The sequence below is a fragment of the Trachemys scripta genome, chromosome 8 (assembly GCF_013100865.1).
Source record: "Trachemys scripta elegans isolate TJP31775 chromosome 8, CAS_Tse_1.0, whole genome shotgun sequence".
NCBI lineage: Eukaryota > Metazoa > Chordata > Testudines > Emydidae > Trachemys > Trachemys scripta.
Genome location: NC_048305.1, coordinates 88,453,719 through 88,472,690, shown reverse-complemented (window position 1 = coordinate 88,472,690; position 18,972 = coordinate 88,453,719). Strand labels below are relative to the sequence as shown.

Here is an 18,972-nt window from a genome sequence, read left to right as displayed (position 1 = left end):
CAAAAAGGGCTGCCCAAGCGTTACCGGCTTCACGGTTTGCCGGGCAGCCCCTTTTTGCGTGGCTGGGAGGGAGGAGGGGGGGTTAGGGCGGGGACTTTGGGGAAGGGGCGGAGTTGGAGCGGGGCCGGGGGTGGGAAAGGGATGGGGCCAGGACCTGTGGAGTGTCCTCTTTTTTTATTTTTTAAATATGGTAACCCTATTTGAAATATTTGAGTAAATCTCAAGGGAGATGGTTTTGTGTGGAGGGCAGGCAATGTGGTCAAAGATCAGTGGAAAATAAATAAATGACATGCTTCTGCAGTTTAACACCAGGATATCCCCTCAATATATAGTACATATTACATTTATCATGCACTTTGATTGTTTTCCTTCCCTCAGAGATCTGTACAGTTAGACTCATGGTACCTAGGGAGCCTGACTTTAGAGGTAGAGGGGTATAAAACATAATATCAACAAAATCACTCAAAAACCCTCTAAAATTTTCTGAAATATCTTTCCCTGGCATATATAGAAAGGATAGTGTGGTGTAAACTAAAGATTTCAGTGTCATGGCTTTTGGCTGGCCTCACTACTTAGGAGTGGCAAACTTGCAAAAGAATTATGTGGGTTAACCCAGTTTAACAGAATCCTTTACTAAGTTCAGGCCTGAGCAGAGTGGAATCAGTCAATCATGGGAAGACAATGCTTGGTACAAATTTTGCATGCTCCCAAAACACTTAAGAGAATTCTGTTTCAATTTAGCATATGGGCTCAAAGAGTCAAAGGTGTTAACATGACCCTGAAACTGTCCAACATTACAGTTTTAAACACAGTTTGTGGTTTGGTATATAGAGACTTCAGCCCACATAGTACCTTGGCAAATACACCATTATTTTTTTAACCTTTATTAAGGATACAGAAAAGAAGACAGACAATTAAAGCACTTGAAACGTAAAGTTTTAAATAAGGCTTTAATTTTAACAATATCCCTTGTTCCCTTTCTCTTTAGCTGAAGAGTTTTTAGAAGGAAAAAACCCCTTGTTTGACAGTCTCTTAGATAGTATTAAAGATGGTAATAATAATTAACTTTTCGGTGGAAAAGAGAAGAAGTTAGCTAAGATGGACTGGAGTTGTTGTTGTTCCAGTCCTGTTTCCTAGAAGACAAAACAAGACAAACACAAAAGGGGAAAGAAAATAACAGCTCAGATAGAAAATGCAGTTTGTGTCTCTCGTGTTGACACTCACTTGCAATTTACTTCTGGAGAAACATAGGCCCAGCATGTGGTCTTATCAACCACTCCAAGAGCTGGCAAACTTGTACCAGCATCCGTTGTTTAGAGAATTGCATTTTGCTGCCTCTTTCTGGCCACAGGCTTACAGTAGTGTTGAAAAATATACAGTCCTGGTCAGCTAAGTCAGATTTGTACTAGACAGAAGGAAAAAGGAGAGAGAGAGAGAAAAGAAAAGAAATAAGGTAGGGAATGAAAAGGACACATTGGTGGAAGAGGGTGTGGAGACTAAGTCAGCCATTATCGTGAGTAGCCTCCATCCATTTATCTGTATTCCCCCCAAAAGTCTCTCTTTTTTTTTAAGAACCTCAAAAGGGAGTGTTGGGTGGAATAACCCATTCTCTCAATCTTTTATCCACCAATTAGAACTAATTTCGGACACAATAATTTTGGTTAATTGATTTCAGGTCTCACATTGTTCTTTGTCTACCAGGCATGATTTTAAGACAGTCCTTGAATTATAATATCAGTAGACCTTTTTGTTTGAACGTATTCAGTCTTTGCCTCTTTTTTGCACCTTTCCCCATCTGCATTTATTGTAATAGGTTACCATGGCATCTTATGAACTTTCTCTCACTTTTTATAGTTGAGCTTATAATTAGGCTTTATTTGCAGGCCTAATTATTGCAACAGTTAACACTCCACAGATTCTCTACAGCTGAAATTGTAGGACTTTGGGTCAGAAGTAGAGATCCCTTGACTCCTATACCCTTCACCACTGGGGTTAACAATGGTCTAAGATAAAAGAACCCAGGAATAGCGGCATGATTTGAAGTCATTGAAGTCAATGGATGGCATTTGATGGTCACCATGGCTGAGCACTGGAACAGGCCCTTAAAGCCAAAAACTTTTGAGTTCTAATCCTGGATCCTCAACCCCCATTTTGTGTGTCCCTGTTTTGTCTCTGTTTTCCCATTTGTGAAGTTGCTGTTCTACCTCAAAGGGTGTTGTGAGTATTCATTATTTAATATTTGTACAATGTTTTGAAGATGTTAATTACTGCAGTATAGAGACCCTAATTCAATGGAGCACTTATGTTCATGGTGAACTGTAGGCTTGTGCTTCAATCCCATAGATGTCAGTGGGGATCTGTGTTGGGGTAGCAGTCTGCCTGTGTGCAGTCAGTTGTAGGATCAAGGCCCAAAAATGCAAAAAGAAATTATGACCTCTACAGAAATTTGTGTAAACTTGTGAACAGTCATTCAAAATGCCATGCATCTGTGTAAGTGCTCTAAATATTTTAAACAATTTTAATCCTTTTACATGGGTATTCATGATTTTCCAGACCAAAACCTATTGCCAGTAATCAAAGCTTGATGCAACTTGAGCTGAAGTTGGTTACTATTACAGAACTGGAAATATTTGTGGTAGAATAAGTTTCACCATATTTTTCCTGTTTGAATAATCATCAAAAATTGATTTAGAATAATTTCTAGCAAATGACACATGGTAGTACTTTTCAGCAGAGACTGGCCAGGTACATAAAAATAATGTAATGCAAATACGTGGCTAAATCTTTTTGGACTGGAATAAACAGTTCTCCAGCAATTCTTATTGGTTTCAGAAGTATTTTCTCACTTAAATGTATTAATCATACTGTTTTATATTGGTATTTCTAGACTTGTCAAATTGCGTATCTTGGAGTTAAGAGAAAATCATTTGAAAACTCTACCAAAGTAAGTGAGACTTAATGTATTTTTTAACTAAGTTCTGTCCTGAAGTTCACAAACAATGTAAAATATTTCCACTGATAATGGTGCAATCTGGTTGAGTTATGTTTACATAAGTTGTTTTTATGTAAGTTATTTTTTTCTGTTGTGTAAAGAAACTATATATTTATGGAATATGTTAGACAAGAAGTTGTTGTGCATGCAAGTTGTGCATGCAAGTGGTGAGCAAATCACATATGGAGGAGGATGGAGACAGGTAAAACAAATTAATGTGTATAATTCAATACGCATCATTTTAAAATCTAAAACCTAAACAAAATTGGCAAATGAAGGATGCGAAAGTTAGGGCAAAACACTCGTGATCTTAGCTTAGGCAACAATACTTTATTCATAAGATAGCTATCTGTTTAGTAATTTGTTGAAAATCAGTATTTATCAGACCTTGCTAGTGTCCCATTATATGTTACTTAATTTACCTTATAGGCAGCACTTTTAAAAAGAAATGCACATATCAAAATATCTTTTGAACATTAGAGATCTTAAGGGGAACATTTGCCTTCGTTTGTCTGATTACAGCTCTCATTGCTTTCAGTGGGTAGGTATCTGAGCGCAGAATTTGTCCCTTGTGTTTTCTAAAGGAAGGTAACATTTTTCTGAAGTTGACAGGAGATTTTTAACAGTAGTTAGGAGTAATTTTTCTGTATAAACTATTTCCACTCTTCTAGAAATCATATAACTTTGGTAAAAGAAACAAGATGTTATGCTGTTACTGAGAAGGCATTAAAATATGGGCCCTGTCCAGCAAAGTACATGTGCAGCCATTGAGGATTTGCATGACCTGGAAGGCAACATTTATTCTTGTACACTAGACCAATTTTGCAGAAGTCAACCTCTTGTACAAAGGACTAAAATAAAATGCAACAGGCAGGAAACTCCTGCAACAATCAGCAACTCCTTGTAAATATGCTACACAAATATTTGTCATTTTTATCCTTTCCAGCTACTGATGGTCAGTAGTTGTTTTGAGTGTTCAAGAATGCAGGATCAGCTTCCTCCAACAGAACTTATACTATCAATGGTAGTCTATATCTCTGGCCCAGTCCTACTTCCGTTGAAGTCAATGAGAGTTTTGCCATTGACTTCAGTTTCAGCAGGATTGGGTACAGATTGTGTGCTGTCACAATTAATGCTAGGGAATCACGTATTTCATAGCTTGTATAGGCTGATCTTATCACACACACCAGGGCTTATTGTATACAGGGAGCTTCTAGATGGGAATGGAGGGATGTAAGGAGTACACACATATTCTCCTCTCCCCACCCCCCACTGACTCCCTATAGTGCCCTGCCATCCCCTCTTTTTCAGGGATTCCCTGCAACCCCACAATATCCGCCCACCACAGTTGCTTGTGTGCCCCATTCTCCCTGACATACCAGTACATTGTGTGCACCCCTATTTCCACTTTCTTCCCATGCCAGGATCTCTGTGTGCCCCTCTTCTCCCATACCAGGTTCCCTCAATCTTCCCCTGTTTTCCCCTATGTTCCCCATTTCCCCCATCCTCCCATACCAGAGTCCTCCAACCTCCTCTTCACCAGGGATTCTGTGTGCCCCATTCCCCCCTACTGTATGGGGCTCTGTGGCTTCCCTTTCTCTATTTGAAGGTCCCCTATCCCACTCCCTTACAGGAGCGCTGTGTGCAATCGTATTCCTCCCCTTTCCACACCATGCCTCCCATTTCCCCCTACATCTATACCAGGGTCTTCCAATATTCCCCTCACCTCAGATTCTGTGCGCCCCCCATACGAGTGTCACTAATTCCCTCCATGGCAGGGGTTCAATGTGAACCCTCATTTTTCCCATTCCTCCCCACCCTGATGGCAAGAGCTCTGTCTGCCTCCCATTTTTTTCTTTCCATTTCCATTTCACCCCCATGTCCTTGTGCTAGTGTCTCTGTCAGCCCTCTTCCCCATCTCCCCCCATCAGAGGTTCTGTATGTCTCATACCAGTGTCCTCCATTCTACCCCCATGCCAATGGTTGTGTGCAAACCGCAATTCTCCCTTCCTCCTCCCCCTGCCCCACCATTATTCTTCTTTCTGCCCAGGAAATAAGTAATTTGGGGTATCAACATGTTAAACTCTATTGGGAAGATGAGCAGAAATGAGTTAGGAGCATTGTTATGCTGGGAGGCAATGAGTACAATAGGGAAGTTCTTTGATCTGTAGATAATTCATAGATTCCAAGGCTAGAAGGGACCATTACGATCATCTAGTTTGACCTCCTGTATAACACAGGTCACAGAAGTCCCCCGAAATAATTCCTAAAGCATGTCTTTTAGAAAAACATCTAATATTGATTTTAAAATTGTCAGTGATGGAGAATCCACCATGACCCTTGGCAAATTGTTCCAGTGATTGATTACTCTCACTGTTAAAAATTTATTCTTCATTTCCAGTCTGAACACCTCATTTCCAGTCTTATTACAGAAATGCTTGAGGCTGTGGCTGGCAGGGGCTTCATGTGTCTCTCATTTTTCCCTTTTTGGTTTTCTGATTTTCATTACAATCAATAGAGTTCTGGCTATCGACGCTTAGAACTTCCCCTGGAATTTTGGAATTGATTGGATGCAGCATTCAAAAGTTATTGCATCACAGACAGACAAATACCACTAAGTTGAGTGTAGGGCCTTCATAAACTTGGCCAGTTATCACTATGTATGTATGTATTTATTTATTTATTTCTATAATGAATTATGTTTTACAGGCAAATTTCTAGTTTCTAGGATGGTGATTCTATTTAGAAGATTCACAGTGTAGCTTGTGTTCTTAATAACTAAATAGCTTCAATACTTCAAAACAATTAAACAATACTTTTTTTGAGGTTGATAGGTATAATTTTATTCCCACACTGTGTTTTTGCCATTAATTAATTGCTTTGTAAACAGAATGATGTGGATAAGACATTTCTGGCTTTGTGTATTGTAAAACAGTGAGAAAATTCTAGTTGTATATACAGTTGTCTAGTTGTCCTCTGCTCTTTGCTATGGCAGAAAGTATTTATATACCCTGCTAATAAGACCTGGAAATAAATATTATTTCCCTATGTAAATGACTTATTTGAAGGTTGTAGCTAAAACTATACGAGAAGTGGGAAATCTACATTATGAAATGTTATAAGGTGAAATTCACCTGAGGTGGAGATCATTGGCAAAAGGTCATTTATACTTCACTTTGGGACTAGGTAGAGTGGCTATGTAAGGTTGCCTTTGCACTACCTTTATGCCATAGAAGAGTTTTCTGTGTAAGGGAACAAATGAGATGTCCCAGTATAGTGGATTGGCTCCCATTAAAACATAGGCTGCAGTTGCAGCCAGAGAGATACGCTGCAACCCTTGTCCTGTTTCCAGGTTACTAGGTGAATTCCATCTTATGCTTTGCTCAAATTCAGCACAGTTAATTGGGGTATGTATAGAAAGTAACAGGTAGCTGAAGACCATAAGACAATAGGCCCTGTCATGAGGGAATGGGTGAGTACTATTGATGGAGTCCGTGAAACAGAGGGGTGTGGGAATGTGGCACACAGGGAGATTGTGGCAGCGCGTGGGTGGATTAAGGGAATGCAGGCTTTTCTGGTGGTCTGATTTGCACCAAAATCAATGGTGTTTCAAAGTTGTTATGTTACAGCCAAAGAGAGAAATGCCTCGAGTTGAATGCTTTGCTTGGGAAATAAAAGTAGCATTATTATGACCAGTATACAGTGTCTAAATGAAAGGCATGTCTGTCCATTAAAAGAAGTAGTATTATAAATCAAAATATTCCTTAACATAGCTGTACAAAAAGTCATCTGTGTCTTTCATCTACGGACTTGAAAGGCTTACATTTTCATGCAGCGATTTGATGAGAGAATTTGGTGATCAAGATTGAGTACACTATTGAGTAAGAGAATCTGGTTGTAGATGGAAATTATTTGAATGATTCTAATGGAAGGCAAGGCATGAAAATGAGAGAAAAGAGAATTTCATTTTGAGAAATGTAGTTTTGAATATATATTTTTAAACATGTTGTCTGACCATGCTTCCATTTAAATCAGCTTCTATTGATTTCCTAATAATAGGAGCTGGATTGCCTTATTGTTTTTTTTTCTATTTTTATATTGAATATAATTTAGAAAAAACATTAGAGGTATAGATATAGGAGAGTAGAAGATACTTGAAATTCTGCATGTCCTCACAGCTGTCTTTGATACTGTATTTGAAGCAAATATTTGGATTCTTGGAATAGATAAGTATTTTTGTTTATCCTAGTTTAACGATTGCAATATATCATGCAAGTTCACAGTTCATGATTTCTATTGAGTAAAATGTATCCATGGTAACTGACTATAAAGGGATATTAAGTTATTTGCATTAACTGTACCTTGCTGAAAGGTGGCTTTCTATGCAAGCAATAAATTTCCAGCATATTTATTTACTACAATTTACATGAAAATGCTCAGTGCTTTCTTTTTCTCTGTTTTAAGATTATCAGAGAAGGACTGATGGTGTCTAAAAGCATGCCCAAACATTCCATTTTTTTTCTGGACGCTGTCCTGATGGAAATTAGCGTTACATTGTGCAATAAGGGTGTTTTTTATTATATCTATATCTATATATATATATATATATAATCTTTTTGACAAGCTTATAGAACAGTCAGAATAATATATGAAACTGATCTGTTGTATATGGATAAGTAAATATCTTTCTTTCATTTTAAAAGATAGTATTTGGTGTTCCTGTCTTTTGTCTACAGTAATTTCTTTGACAGAAAACATTACAGAGTTAGATTTATAAAGTATAATCTTTTTTCCTTGTTTAATTAATTTGCATTATACTTCGTACAAACATTCTGACAGGATTTTTACTGTAAATTAATCATTCATTTTTGTCTCATTTGGCTTATTTAGTTAATATTTATATTTCTTGCTATGAGCTTTTTAACATTTGGAAATATGAAGAGATTGGAAGCAGCATAGAAATCATTGACCAATATTGAAAAATCACTTCTAATATTATATTAGTGACCTAAACCGATACATAATGAAATTACAAAAGTATATTTTTTTCTTTGTTACATCTGTTAAATGCTTTGAATAGTTTGAGCTTTTGACCGATAATTATGAAACTCAAACCATCTCCCTGTTTTAAGCAACATTACAAACTACTTCACAGGGCCATCTTTTGGCTTAAAAAAATAAACAAGATAACCATTTCTTGATTCTATTTATACAAAGATATAATTCCTCTTTAATCATTGTAAGAATGTTAGAAGTTAGCCTCCCCCCACCACCCAAAAAGGGGCGGGGGTTAATACAGAACACTGGGCAATGGAAACAGCAACTAAAGTTGTACATTGCACGGCAGTGGCTCATCACCATCCAGGAATAAATCAAGTCTTTCCTTGTTTTATCAGTCCTTGGAAATTTAGTCTCAAAATGGTTGAGTTTTAAGCCTGTTCACTCCAACAGCCCTTTCACATATGGTCCTGTAGGGTTCTAGTCTGTTACCCTTTCTTGTGTAATGTGTATGTGAAGCCACTAGTTGAGATTGGGTGTTCTCCATAAATCAACTAACACATTTTTTGGTGATTTTCAAAACCCATCTGCCCCTTGTAACAGTGAAAGAAACATGCAGAATTGATGTTACATAATTTATGGACAGCCCCATGTAAGATGTATTGGCCCAATCCAAATCTCACTGAAGTCAGTGGAAATATTTCTGTTGATATCAGTGGACTTTGGATCAGATCCTTTGTGCTGTGGTGGTATCAGTATGTAACTTATTTTGTATCAGAAAAGATGATGCGGTTTCCTTGCTTCCCCAATACCTTGCTGAGTCTGGGAACTACGTGACGGTGAGCAGGCTGCAGCTCAATCCGGGGATGGGGGGGGGGAGGAATGTAGGTTGATAGGGGAAGCAATTTGATGAATTGCTAGGGGAAAATTATAACACTTTTATCAAGAGGTGTGCTCATTTAAGGTGCCTTTTGAACTACTGGCTGTTCTTAGAGTACAAGGTAGTAAATGCTTGCTTGCTTGCTTGTAACATTTTTGTCATCAGTAGTGATCTAGGAGATGACGGCCTTTATTTGATATTGTGGACCTTATAGTAGTTATCCATCCCTTGCTACCTCCAGGATGGACTATTGCGATGATTTCTATTTGGTCCTACCCATCACAGAGATCACTCACAGACTTAGCTAGAGGAGAATGTAGCAGCACATGAATCATTACAAATCATGAACTGCACTGGCTTCTCATATGGTTCTTAGTGCACTTCAGGAGGTTTGGTTCTATTATCTAAATTGTGATGTGGTTTAGGACCCAGCTACCTTAAACACTGCCTCTCTCCACATCCACCATGACAATTCGGATCAGCTAAGGTGAATTTTCTGACAGTCTGTACATGCACTCTTTTGAGGACTGGAGACAGTGCAACTTTAATAGAGGTTCCCTACAATGGAACTCACACTCTTTGGGGATCTGCCAGAGCCTGAGTTTACCATTGTTTACACAGCAGAACAGAGCATGTCCTGTTGATCAAGCATTTACTTAACTATGGATTGTAATGATGTTATTTACTACTTTAGGATTGGCAGTGGGGCTGTTTGTGCTATTTTTTTTATTATGGAAAGTTTATTTTAATATGATGTTAGATTTCATGTACATCCTGCACCCAGGGCTATGGAGAATGATACAGTGATATTATTATATAAGTAAATTACATAATTAACTGTGAAACACTCATACCTATATAACAGTATTAGGGGTCTCGAGTCTCCAGGTCTTAGCGAGCAGCATGATCTTACACAATTGAGTAGGACTGCCAGAGGGCAGCAGGATACAATATTTTTGCAAAGTGAGAGGCACCCACACATGTAGTATATCATTATATAGAAATAATAGCTGGTTAAGAAAAAAAGCAATTAAATACATTTCTCTTTCTCTCTCAATTTTTTTTTCATTTATATTTTTGCACTTTGTATAATATATGAACTAAGGTGTTACCTTGATCTTGCTGGGAGTTCCACATATGAAAAGACTTCTGGATCAGAAGTAGATTATTAGAAAGGCTAAAGAGGTTTTATGCCTCTTGCAGAGATGATGTCAGGACTAGTCTTATAGTGCTGAACAGGTTAAATATTCGTAAACAGTCCCATTGAAGTCAATCAGTAAGTACTTCACGACATGACCAAAGCTTGCAAAATTGGCCCAATAACAATTTTGTATCAGTTTTATATTAGTCTTAGGTAACAATATTACTGGTAAATTCTTTCATAAAAGAGAGAGAGAGCGAAAAGTGTGTTTTAACTGTCTTTTCCCTTACCAGACGTGTCCCTAACGGATTTAATTATTAAATCAGTGAAGCTACAATTGTTCATAACTTCGTTGCATATTCAGAACTGGACAGGTGTGAATAAGTAATTTCCATTATCCTGCCTACAAAATTAGTTGTATGGCACTGTGCATTGTTTTGTAAATGAAATTTATATCCCAACATTCAGTTATACAATTACAATTAAAAAATTGGCAAAAATTGCCTTTTTTTTCTTTAGACTGATATGTAGAATAAGATGTGACATTAGGAAACAAGATGTTACAAAATATGTCATCTATATGTTTGGGGGGTGTCCTTGCAACTACAGTCTATGGTGCTCCAAATCCATCCCATAATTTGCAATCTTTTGTTCAAGGTTTTCAATACAGATGAGACTGTAACTTTATTCTTTTGTTACATACAGTCTGAATATTGAGATGTGATTTTCATATACACTTCCTAGAATCATAATGGTTTAATGCAAAAAGTTCTCTGGTTTTGAATAGGTACATATTTGACACACAGAGACTACTTCTCTGACAGACCAAATAGCCTTTATATTGTAGGTGCTTCCCTTTTTGGTTCCTTGATCTGCTTTTTTGTCCATTATTATTAATTAAAGGGTTGTTCTACACTATTCATGTTTGGTGCACATACAAATTCCTCTTTTAAGTAGGTATTCTGCTAATAGATATTCTTTTAAGTGGATTCAGCTTTATTATTGTTTTATAAACTGAAAAATAGGGGTTTTTTTCAACAGAAGATTAATATGAAATATGAAAACATGAAACATAGAAAAAGTTGGTTGGTTTATTTTGCTATGCTATTATTGCTATAAAAAGCCTTGATGTTTACTGTTTTATTTCGTCTGTCTAATAAAACACATGATGCACCACATAAAAATAGATTTTGTCAAATATATCATTTTAAAATAAATTGAAATTAGCAGTACATGTTCTGTATGTAACTAAGCAATCTCCTGGCTGTTGACATTTTAGATGAATTATGTATTTAATATTTTTAATTCAGTGTAAATTAAAACTTGTACTAGACATATTAGATCATTAATCATTACAAAGAGGCATTTATAAGACAACAGCATTATATAGTTACAGCACTTCGGGATCAATTGTGCCTTTAAGGCATTGGCCCTCGTTAAGGATTATGAACAGGTGCAACACTCTGCTATGAGCAAGTACAATGCCTGTATCAGACACAATGCTTTGCAGAGCTAAAAGAGTGCAAACCTTATGCCACATAATTACAAGATTCAGCATACTCTTTTCTCTGTGACCTTATTTGCCCCATCTGTTCAATCTGAAGATGCAAGAGCCACTGTGGATAATAGCCTTGTGCATTTCTTGTGACCAAGAGACTGCCATTATTGCCCAGAAACTGTGAGGGGATACAAGGAATGGGAGTGCCTCTCCCACTCCTCCCAAATTGTGAACTTACATAGTGCCCATACACAATCTGGCCCTGGTATTTTTGACTGGACCATTCTCACTGCTGACATTCATACTGATGTATGAAATCTAAAAGTATATTAGAAGAATATTAATAATGAAGGACAGTGTCTCACCAAAAGTAATGCATTTGATCCTCAGTGGCTAGATAGCATACCCAGGCGCGTGCTGATATGTGGAGTTTGCTGTTATATTTTATGTAAATGTGTGTGTAACCATCAGTTGTGTACATTCTTAGCCTATGTAAAGGCCTATTCATCTCACTGTTGCCCTTATTCTCCATTTCCCCTCTTATTTGTAACGTCAGTTAGTGTACCTTGTCTGAAATTAGATTGTAAAATCACTGGAGTAGGGAACCTGTCTTTCTATATCTATATGATTGTAAAGTGCCTAGCACAACTGGTCTGGTCCTGTGTTCATATCTTTTTGAAGCTACTGACCAAACATTGTTTCAAAGAGAAGAATCTCAAAAAGGCAGCTTTTAAAAGTATAAGATTTGACCCTACACTTGTTACTCAGGTAAAACTCTTTTTAACTTCATCATAAGACTCAGCCCTTTTATGATTTTGACTGCAAGAATAGAATACAATCCTGTAAGAGCTCCATATATGGAACTCCCTCTAACTCCAATAGGGAGTTCCATGTGAAGACTGATCTAATCATGACTCTCAAATTTGTATGATTATTTCAAAATCTAAGGTGCACAAAGTATTTAATTAATTGAGCTTGAGGAACTGTCTGTATAGAGTAACGTATCTTTAAGGTTTTCTGCAGTTTTGGAAGTGGAGTTTACTGGATGTGTCTCACCTTCAGGTTTTAGATTTTATATATATAAAATCATTGTCACTGTCTCTATGAATTTTTATTATAGATACAAATATTTAAATAATACAGAAATCCTTATGCTACTAATTGTTATGTAAGTGAGCTCTTACACTATGTAGAGTCAACTTTACTTTGTAGAGCCACGTCGGCAATCCCCATCTTGAATTTAGCTGTGTCATCCCAGACTGCAGTTTGAAGGATGTGTGTTTTTGGACACGTGGGTTCAATACATTAAGTAATAGGCAGCAGATCTTCCACAATTTGGATCAGTTTGCCTCTACTAAAACAGAAAAGCGAAAGTGTTGGCATTCAAACTAGGTGTAAATTTACAATATAGAAAAAGGATGTGGTTTTGCTCCCTTAGTGGCAAATAACACATGACTATCTATTTTCTCAATTTTCCTGTCTCAGTAAGCGTTCAAATTGATCAGTTAGCCACTTTCAGAGTTACTACTGAATGTTCTTTTAATAGCAATTTTAACTTTGTTTTCCAAGGGCATGACTGGTGCACTGGTAGAAGAGAGTACGGGGGACATAAGGCACCCTCTTACTCTCCTGTACTGGTGAACTATAGCATCATTTTCTGCAAGGGGAAGCAAGCTACTCAGAACTACTACATATTCCCCTCACACAGATGGGCAGGAGGGTGCAGGGAGTGGTGGAGCCTTTATTCCACCTCCCCAATGTGGCTGGTGGCATATTTGTACCAGCATGTTGGGAAAGGTATGCTGTGAAAGTATAGACTTATTAATGTTTACTCCTTTCCTAGAGCGGTGGGGCGTCTCAGAGGGAATTTGTCAAAATAACCACCCCAGGCTGCTCTAGTAGCAGCAAAATAACATACTGCCCCTTGCTATGGGCTGGGTCATAGACCGATGATCTAGCCCCAAATCTAAATGAATAGATTCCTATTTTTTCTTTGGAATGTGTTTCAGGTGTATTAGCAAATATACAAAATTCAGAGATTCAAAGGCCTTCCATCAATATTCTGCATTCTATTCATCTGCGCGTAGGGAAAATTCTGTTACTTGTGTCAAGACACTGCTGAGTTACTATGCATACCTGGTAAATCTCCATCAATCCTTCAAACGGAGTTGATGGAGACTTTTACAACATGGTTCAAAATGAATTTTCAAATTCCATTTCAAATGTTATAACAATAGCATAAAGTTATCTAACAATCACATTTAAACCTGATCTGGATACTTCTGCTTTAGAAACTCATTAATTTGCATTGAATTATATACATACTTAGATAAAATCCTGTCCTGAATAGTCATTGTTCATCAGAGTAACAAATGTGTCACTCCTAAATTGAATGTTTGGGGACACTAATATCCTGTTGACTTTCTGAGAGGAATTATCAGTGTTTCACATCTTATGAAATAATCTGCATAATGACACTTGCTTTTGTCTAGACTGGGCAGCCAGAAAAATCTGTTTACACTTTAATGCACTCAAAGATTTCTGCAAAAGATAGCAATGTATTTAGAGTGATGTTTGCTCTTTCTGATGTCTGATGATTAGAGAAAATACTTTTCCAGGGTTTCATGGTAGTCCTTCAGATAGAGATGAGGTAGTGTTAAACATTAAAGAATGCCAGATAGGATAGGTAGTAAATATAATTGTGAACAAATAGTGAATCGTTAGCAATAAATCTGAGAAATAGAGATTACTATTAATTTTTGAAAAGTATTCTTATTTCTCTTACTCATCACAGTGAGTCGCTGTTTCCCACCTAAAACAATAGCTCATCCTCCTACTGCTTCCATGGTCCTGACAGTGGGAGCTGACACTGACATAATGGAATTATGTTACGCTTTCAGGAATCAGTGTACAGTGGAGACATTTTCAAAGAGGCAGATATTTAGAGGTTCATGTGTTAGAAACACAGGACAACTAGAAAATAATGTTACCCTTTGATGACTTGTTTACATATTTACCTCTCTATGTCTCAGAATTCACTTGCCTGGCAGGCTAGAAAAGGCCATGACACTGGAACAAATTCTCAAAAGTAGCCTCTAAAATTGCAGGCATAATTTGTTTGCAGTAGTTTTCGCACGTGCAGTATCTCATCCAGGTTTTTGTATATTCAAATTGTACACCTTGTATTTGAGCTCCAAACTTGCTCAGGCAAATTGGGTAGTGGGGTGACAATGCATTCTGCAAAATTGAGGCAGTAAGTTTTTGATCAGGGATGAGTCCCCTTTAAATATTTACCAGAAGACTATATGGTTCATCCTTCACTATGGTCAAAGAGCTTAAAGCCATCCTTGTTTTTCCCACAATCTTGGGTTTTTCTTCTTTTACTGACATGTTTTTTCTCTGAACATAACTTTAAATATTTCAGTTTTGCCCCTATGGTTAAGTTATTGTTGTCAGTAGTATGTTGTGGAAATACTATACTCAAATGGAGAACTTCAGAATGTTGAAGGTTTGAATTGGGTGGTGGATCAGCACATAACATCACATTCTGCGCAAGGCAAAATCCTGGTGGTTTTAAACAAAATTATAAAAATGGTAAGTCTTTATTATGACTAAGAGAAATTAGATTGATTTTATATAGTAACAGTCTTTTCAATATCCCTTTGGAGAAGAGCACATACATTGTTGTTTTGTAATATGTTTGTCAATCAAATTAAGAAAGTTTTGAAAGGTTGATTTTTTTACTTCATATATTATCTCTATCCGTTCAATTTGTGATCATTTTAATGCAGTTGTCCTTCATTGCTGAAATCTTAGTACTGACCAATTGAAGGGAAAATGAAATCACTTTATCGGATATGTTTACTGTAGTCCTTTTTTCCTTGTATTAAGATGTACTTTACAATGTAAATTACCCTGTTTACATTTATGTACTTTCAATCCTCTAATGTGAATTAATGCTTACAAAATATGTTCTATAGAATGTAGGACTTATGTTTGTGATTGCACTGTATTTGTTTCAACTGTAATAAAATATATTGATGTAAAAGTATAGATTGTGTTTTTTGACACCAACAAAGTCTTATTTCAAAGAAGGATTACTAATAAAGAAACATTCTATCAGGAATTGAGGCCACTTGATAAATCATTAAGACTGTAAATATTGTATAATATTTTACTTTATTTTCTGTCTGCCTCTTTGAATGTCTCAAGTTGCAGCACATTTCTGTTTTACCTTATATTTAGGTGCTGTTTTATTTTTACATAATTGAAGATATATTATATATTCTAGCACCATAAAGAACATTTTCCACCAAATTCTATGCAAAAAGAGTATCCGTTCTATTTTGGACAATATTTTATCATTAAAATTTTGAATTTGACTTCAGTAGGGCCAGGATTTCAACCCGAGAATGCAAAACAATCTCCGGCGTGTTATACCGCTTGCCAAGGGAATATTATGAAAACCTCATTCATTGGATTTACCCATATTTTCAGACAGGGAACCTGTGTCTTTCTATATCTATATGATGTTTTCTGCCATGGTAGGTAGCATGGGGGGATTAACCATGGGAGTCGGAGTTAGGAGACCTGGTTTCTAGTCCCAACTCTTCCATTGCCTAATTATGTGATTTTGGGCAAGTCGCTTCATGTCTCTGGGCTTGTCTATACTGGCACGCTAAATCTGCGCTGCTGCGATGGATGCAGCGGCATCAATTTAGCAGGTCTGGGGAAGACATAAGTCGATGGGAGAGCACTCTCCTGATTACTTCAGTACTCCACCTCCCCAAGAGCATCTCCCGCTGACATAGCGCGGTGTAGACACCGTGTTAGGTCAGTGTAAGCTGTGTCACTGGGGAGGGGGGGCGATTTTTTCACACCTCTGAGCAATGCAACTTACATCGACTTAAGCGGCAGTGTAGACCAGGCCAGAAGGTTCCATTTCCCCTGTATGCATTAGCAGGAATAATTAAAAGGTTTTTTGAAGATCAATTAGTTAATATTTTAAAGCACTTCAATCATTTTAAGGGCTATATGAGCGCTAAGTATTAGTTATTTTTTTGACTTTCTCCACCTAAATTTACATTGGCATTTGTGTTATTCTTAAATGACTACTTAATTTCTGAAATACAGTACCAATCTGCAGTCTATTCACAAATTCACACGGGATGCTTAAGCATATTTTGTGTATATAATATTGGAATGGCACCTGTGAGAATACAGTCTGCTCCTCACTTCCACCCCTCTGCCCCAACAGATTATTACATGCTAGACAGTAATACTCAAGGCCACCAGTTAACCAATCTCACTATGTTAGCTGTTTTGTGTATACATTTTAGTGTTCCTGTGAGCTTATTTATTCTTTCTAGAAAGATAATTAGATTGGTTTAGATGGAATATTCAGCTCATTTCCAATTGTGAGATGGTCTTAGCAGTTAAACTCTTCCACATAGCCCTGTTTATGAACTAAAGTCATTCTCTACTTCAGTGTGGTCTGTCCCTTCAGCAACCTTCAACTTGATTGTAGACAGGGACATGAATCACAAAGTTCAGATGTGGATACAAATTTTTCCAAATCTGCAGTTTGGTTTGCATCCAGATTGTTTGTATTGTACAGTACATTGCCATTGTTCCGCTGCCTGTTATTTGAAAGAATGCACGGGAGGTGACTGAGAAAATGTGTTCTGTTTTATTCAGTGATGCTTGGTTACAGAATTGATTATAATTAATATTTTTAGGACAAAATATTGCCCCTCTCTCCCCAGACTTCTTTGTTGGGTTGGGAGTCCTAAATGCAGCATAAATGCAGTGGAACTATCACACAGGGGAACTGTACATCTCTTTGGGGCCAGAGCTGTACTCTGTACAGTTCGCTTCTCTCTGTGGCAGCAAATCGGACAGTTTAGATGAATGTGAAGGATAGGCCAGGAAAGGAGCCAATAAACATGTCACCATGTGGATCCATAGCATGAGGCCAGATTATGTCCTGCTGCTCTGTGGAGGACACAAAGAATCTCCTTGCCTTGTGAATCTGTACAGCAGTGGGGCATAACTGCAATCATTGTGTTCCACAGAGATCAGGGACTGCTCCTTAAAAGGAGGCAGGGAAGAGGGAGAGAGGAAATGGGACCATCACCCTGCATCTATTCCATATTGGCCCATGGAGCTGTCTAGATGCACTATGCTGTCCAGTCTGAAAGCAGCAGGTACCCAACTTCTCCTGTGCACCAGGAAGCTCTGAGAAGAATGCAGGCTGTGCCAGAGCGTAATATAGCCACAAATTCTCAGCTACGGGGCATACAGGGACCCCAGCTGTCACTACAGCCCATATTTTTTTATTATGGAGAGCTGCTGTAGATTGGGAGAAAATCCTCATACTTGACCCCTTTTAAATTTCTTATGCATAATTTATATATCAAGCTCTATGCTGGGGATGGAGCTGGAGGGTGCCGACAGGTTTGTCCTTATTTGGATCATTTTATTTTCATCTCTCCACAGAAATTCTCTGCAGAGATTTACTCTGAAAAGCATCAAGTCTATTCTGTTTGTTTCAATGCTACATCTCTTTTCCATATAGAAATACAACAATAATGTTGTATCAGCAAGTGATTTTTCAATTTATTCCTAAACTGGTCTTTCTGATTCACCAGATCTTCAATAGCTGCTGGAATATATTACTTGCTTTTCATAGCCTTTTATATGCCTCCTTTGGATCTTACACATCCATTTCAATATAGCTACCCAGGTAAGGCAAAATGTTTCTACTACTGTTTTTCTGCCATAAAAATGATCTTGCCTCCTTTCTGATAACTTTAATTAACTTTAATTTTTAAAAACAAAGATAAGATGAAGAATCAACTTACCTTTGACAAGATGTCATTCCTTCTTCTCTGATGCAGTTGCTGCAGACCAGAATAGTATCTTCAAAGTCAAGATCAGTTTATTATTTCTACTGTTGATTCAAAAAAGTTTACCATCTGAGAGAGAGCTCATTTTAAAGTCTAATCCATAATAGTCCTTAAGGTGTGGATCTTCTGTGTAAAAATGGTGGTGTGGGGTTCCATGTTTTTGCCTTCTCAGCTATGTCCAAATCAACTCAGCTCAGTTTGCAAGTAAACACATAATATATCTATCTGCAAACTCAACTTGGAATCTAAGAGTCAAAATGGGTTGTTTTTGTCTCATGCAACATCACTAATAAAAAGAACAGGAGTACTTGTGGCACCTTAGAGACTAACAAATTTATTAGAGCATAAGCTTTCGTGGACTACAGCCCACTTCTTCGGATGCCCTTAGAGACTAACAAATTTATTAGAGCATAAGCTTTCGTGGACTACAGCCCACTTCTTCGGATGCATATAGACTATATGCATCCGAAGAAGTGGGCTGTAGTCCACGAAAGCTTATGCTCTAATAAATTTGTTAGTCTCTAAGGTGCCACAAGTACTCCTGTTCTTCTTTTT

The 18,972-nt window shown here is 37.4% G+C and overlaps 1 protein-coding gene across 5 annotated transcripts in view; it reads left to right on the top strand.

Moving 5' to 3' along the window:
* Positions 1 to 18,972, top strand: part of LRRC7 (leucine rich repeat containing 7) — a 335,582-nt gene that overhangs the window by 161,855 nt on the left and 154,755 nt on the right. For all 5 annotated transcript variants that reach the window (XM_034779104.1, XM_034779107.1, XM_034779103.1 and 2 more), the window contains exon 7: positions 2,888 to 2,944. In XM_034779104.1, the coding sequence (XP_034634995.1) occupies positions 2,888 to 2,944 (57 nt within the window). The remainder of the gene's footprint in view (positions 1 to 2,887; positions 2,945 to 18,972) is intronic.